Source organism: Nematolebias whitei, chromosome 6 (assembly GCF_014905685.2).
Source record: "Nematolebias whitei isolate Nwh7 chromosome 6, NemWhi1, whole genome shotgun sequence".
Classification (NCBI taxonomy): domain Eukaryota; kingdom Metazoa; phylum Chordata; class Actinopteri; order Cyprinodontiformes; family Rivulidae; genus Nematolebias; species Nematolebias whitei.
In genome coordinates, this window is record NC_056503.1 from 46,679,344 (window position 1) to 46,684,343 (window position 5,000).

Here is a 5,000-nt window from a genome sequence, read left to right on the forward strand (position 1 = left end):
GATCAGCTGAAGGTCAGTGCTCCTCGTTAGATGATCAGCTGAAGGTCAGTGCTCCTTGTTAGATGATCAGCTGAAGGTCCTCTTTCATTTCCTGTCCCTGTTCCTCTGTCAGTCAGCTGATCTCTGTGGGGACATTTGAGGGCGGTGGTCTTCAGAAACACTAAACTGGTCTCATCTCCATCAGTTCACCTCAGCTTCCTGTCCTGCAGCAGCAACCCATCAGTCCTCGCATGTTTTTGTGGTGACCACCGTTTGACTCGTTTCACAGACGCCTCTGCAGCTGCAGCTGTGGAAGGAAGAGAAACCATCTCGTCCACTGAAGCTTCTCTACGATCGTGCGTCTCACAAAGATCTCAGAAATAAAAAGCTTCACCTCAAACAGCAGGAACAGAATAAACATACAGCTGAGTTCTGCTGCACGCCTCGTTTGGTTCTGGTTCTGGTTCTGGTTCTGCTCTGCGATGACCTGTTGCTTTCTAAACACCCAGGTCTGAGTGGGACAGACAGGTGGCTGCCCATCCTGGTCCTGGTTCTGCTGGAGGTTTCTTCCTGTTCAAAGAGAGTCATGATTCCCTCTTTTCATGCTCTTCCTCTGCTCTACGACTCGTATTGATTGTGTGGTCCCAGCCCCCCCCCCCCCCCCCGTTCCCTCGGCGCTGATCACGCCGCCCAGAGTGACCGTGATAACTAGACGACCTGCGGTGCCCCCGATCTGACGGTAACTTCCTGTTTGTGTCTGCAGTCAGACTCTGCAGGTGAGGATAATCGATGATGAAGAGTACGAGAAACACGAAAACTTCTTCATCGTGTTGGAGGAGCCTCGCTGGCTGAAGAGAGGAATCTCAGGTGCGTTCCATCGTCTCATTAAACGTTTTATTGTTTCACAGCAAGAAAAATACGTGTAGGGATATCAAAGCATTCCTAAAGGGACAGTTCAGATCTTTCAAATATGGAGTTATTTTTTAACAATTAATATCTTACCTGTTGTAGATAGCTTTTTGAACAATCTCAGTTTGGAAAAATAGTTTAATTCTGACCGTTTTGACGAGCTAACGGCTAGTCAGAGCAAGAATGAACAGCTCCACCTGAGCATGATTAGAACAACATTGATATCGTCACCAGTTTACTGGTTACAAAGTTATCAACGCTGAAATACGATGATACCAAACAGAAGTGCTACGGCCAACCTGCTGCTGTTAACACCAGAATTATTTACATATAATCCAACTTTAATGATGACGTAAATGTTTTTCACATGAACCGCTCTGAGATCTTTACATTCAGATGAGAGCGGTCTTGCTTTTAGTCATCCACAGCAGGTAAGATATGAACTGTTCACAAGTTTTCTGCAGAAAACCTCTTGAAAAGACCTGAACTGTCACTTTAATGTAAATGCCGACGCAGCGAACAGGTTTTAGTCCAACGAGTTTCAAGTCTTTAATCTGAATTAGAGCTTTAGTTTTGTGCTCATGTCTCGGTTCAGTTTTTATAATTTGTTTTAGAGTTCAAACGTCGTTAAAGCAGCTGAAATCTGTTTTCACAAAGTGTTCGAGGGATTCAGTTAAAGGTGCAGCAGGTGAAGCGTTTTCTACCCGTCTGATGCTGAACCTCGCCTCCGGCAGTATCGATACGATTCATTTGTGATTAATAATCATAAACGGTCCTTCGTGATAAAGTAACCAGCTGCCTCGAAAGGTGGGCGGTCACGTAAACCGAGCTGGAGGACGGATTTAAATGAAACACCTGATTCAAGATGGCTGCCACAGCTGTGACCTGAGGCGACACAAAGAGCTCACAGCTCTGTCAGTTTTACAGATACTGAGCTGAAACAGTGGTAGTAGATGAGGGTCGTTCCAACCTGAGCTCTGAGCGCAGAGATCTCTGCATGAAGGCAGCGGGTGACGTGCATTCCTCACATCAGGGCTGCACTTTGTTAAAGTGTGGAGGATTCTCACAAAATGTTTTTAGGCACAGAAACGTCAGGATGTGACACGAGCAGAGGACGACACTGAGACCAAAGGAGTTCTTAGTTCAGGGACTGTTTGGACTGTTGGCCTTTTGTCCCTCATGACTTGTCTTCTGCTTTGTCCTCAGCTCTGCTGCTCAGCCAAGGTAAGACCCTCTGATCGTCCCTGTGCTTCCAGACGGAGGTCAAAGCTGGTCCAGTGCACGAGCAGATGATCTGTTGTTAGATATGGTTTCCTGAAGCTCCGTGTGGTCCGTCACATTTAGTCTGAGGAACAGCCCAAAGATGATCCACATCAGTTTTTATCAGAGGAGCTGCAGCTGAAGTCATCCTGACTCAGGTCTCTGTCCGTCTGACGCTCTGCTGCAAGACGTCCAACAGACGGTGCTGAGCCGTCCAGAGACAACGTGAGGCGTTTAGCCAGATGTTTCTGCTCTGAGTTTTCTCGTTTTGTTCTCAAATAATTCTCTAAAACTCAACAAACACGTCTTCGATTGACTTTTCAGTTTATTGTCATTCAAACCAGTACAACAGGGCGATTCAACTGACGGCCCGGGGGCCAAATCAGGCCCACGAGTGAACCCAGTTCGGCCCACCAGTGGTTCATTTTTAAATAAAACTAGATATTTAACCATCAAACAAACTTAATGACTAACTGCTGGATGTTCTTTACTGATTGGCTTTTATGTTTGTGAATGTTCCTGTAACGTGCCCTGAGACAACTTTGTTGTGATTTGGCGCTTTATAAATAAACTGAATTGAATGTTCGGCCCCTGAGCTGCTGACTTTCAGTAACCGTGGCCCCCAGAGCAGTTCAGATGAACAGTCCTGGTTTACAAGATCAGCACAACATCAGTCACCCAGGACGCCATGTTTAATACGATTCAAAACATAAGAATACTATAAGACCATCCATCCATCATCCATCCATCATCCATCTATCATTCTTCATCTGTCATCATCCATCTATCATCTATCATCATCCAATCAACATCCATCTATCATCCATCATATGTCCATCATCCACCCAACATCCATCTATCATTCTTCATCTGTCATCATCCATTCATCCTCCAAACAGCCATTCTCCATCTATCATCTGTCATCTGTCCATCATACAACTATCATCCATCCATCATCTGTCATCATCCAACCAACATCCATCTATAATCCATCATCTGTCATCATCCATTCGTCCTCCAACCAGCCATCGTCCATCTATCATATATCATCTGTCCATCATACAACTATCATCCATCCATCATCTGTCATCATCCAACCAACATCCATCTATCATCCATCATATGTCCATCATCCATTCATCCTCCAACCAGCCATCCTCCATCTATCATCTATCGTTGTCATCTGTCCATCATACTACTATCATCCATCCATCATCTGTCTATCTTCCAATCAACATCCATCTATCATCCATCATATGTCCATCATCCACCCAACATCCATCTATCATCTGTCCATCATCCATTCATCCTCCAACCAGCCATCATCCATCTATCATCTGTCATCTGTCCATCATACTACTATCATCCATCCATCATCTGTCTATCATCCAATTAACATCCATCTATCATCCATCATATGTCCATCATCCATCTATCATCTGTCATCTGTCCATCATACAACTATCATCCATCCATAATACAACTATCATCCATCCATCATCTGTCATCCAACCATCATCCATTATCTTTACATGCTTCTTCCTTTTTGGGTCACTAATGTCACTGTTGCCCATATCCACAACAACTGTGTGAGAGACGGGGGACACCTGGACAGGTCTCCAGTCCATCACAGGGACACATAGAGACAAACGAGACAACCATTCACTCTCGCTCTCACACTTAGGGACAATTTAGAGACCATGTTAAATAAACATATGTAGTACTGAGTATTGTGAATAAATAAGAAGTAAGTGCAGGAGGCGGACATCATCAGCAGCAGATGAAGTTAAATGTTTGATGTTTTTATTTTGACACTTGGCTTCATTTAGCCTTTAGTTTCATTTGGCAGCTGAGCTCGGTGAAGAGCTTTTATCTCAACGGTTTGTGCTGCAGCCAATCCAGAGCACGATGAAGATGTTCTACAAACAAACTCAGAGGCCAGAGGGAACTTTGAAACCAGCGGCTGGTTTGCAGGAGAGGCTCTAAAACGTCTCACAAGGTTTGAGGGGGTTCAAGATTCTGTGATCAGGGAGTAAGTCGCCGATAAGGAAGTGCTTTTTATTTCTTAAAGAACTGGAAGACCTCCAGCCTCAGCAGCAGATTAAATCATGATGTGCCCGAAACAACGTGCACAGCCTGGGAAACTGGGTGCTCCGAACTGGACTGAACAGCTCGCTGACTGGTGCCGCATCAACGTGAAACCTGAACTCGTCCAAACCAAACAGTGAAAACAACATCCTTGACTTTTTTCATCCATCCATCCATCCATCATCTTCCACTTGTTCCAAAGTCGGGTCACGGGGGCAGCATCTTGAGCAGGAAGGTCCAGACATCTCTTTCCACAGCCACATCTTCCAGTTCTTCTGGGAGGACTCTGAGGTGTTCCCAGACCAACCGAGAGACACCGTCTCTCCAGCGTGTCCTGGGTCTTCCCCAGGTCTCCTCCCGGTTGGACACACCCGAACCACCTCAACTGGCTCCTCTCGACGTGGAGGAGCAGCGGTTCTAGTCTGAGTCTCTCTGATAACTGAACTTCTCCCCCTGTCTCTAAGGGAGAGTCCATCTACCCTGCAGAGGAAACTCATTTCAACCGCCTGGATCCATGATCTCATTCTTTCGGTCACCACCCAGAGTTCATGACCATAGATGGGAGTAGGAACGTAGACCAACTGGTAAACAGAAAGCTTTGCTCAACTCCCTCTTCACCACAACGGACCGGCACAGGGTCCGCAACACTGCAGATGCTGAATGCTGTATTTCCACATCATCTGCAAAGAACAGAGATGGAATCCCTCCGCCTCCTGGCTGCACTGAGAAGTTCTGTCCATAAGTTATGAACAGAATCAGTGAGA

The 5,000-nt window shown here is 45.8% G+C and overlaps 1 protein-coding gene across 1 annotated transcript in view; it reads left to right on the forward strand.

Annotated features, from left to right (window-relative positions):
• The window catches only part of slc8a2b (solute carrier family 8 member 2b), a 156,396-nt gene that overhangs the window by 34,337 nt on the left and 117,059 nt on the right, over positions 1-5,000 (forward strand). The window contains exons 10-11 of the mRNA XM_037677693.1: positions 743-846; positions 2,095-2,112. Coding sequence (XP_037533621.1) covers positions 743-846; positions 2,095-2,112 — 122 coding nt within the window. The remainder of the gene's footprint in view (positions 1-742; positions 847-2,094; positions 2,113-5,000) is intronic.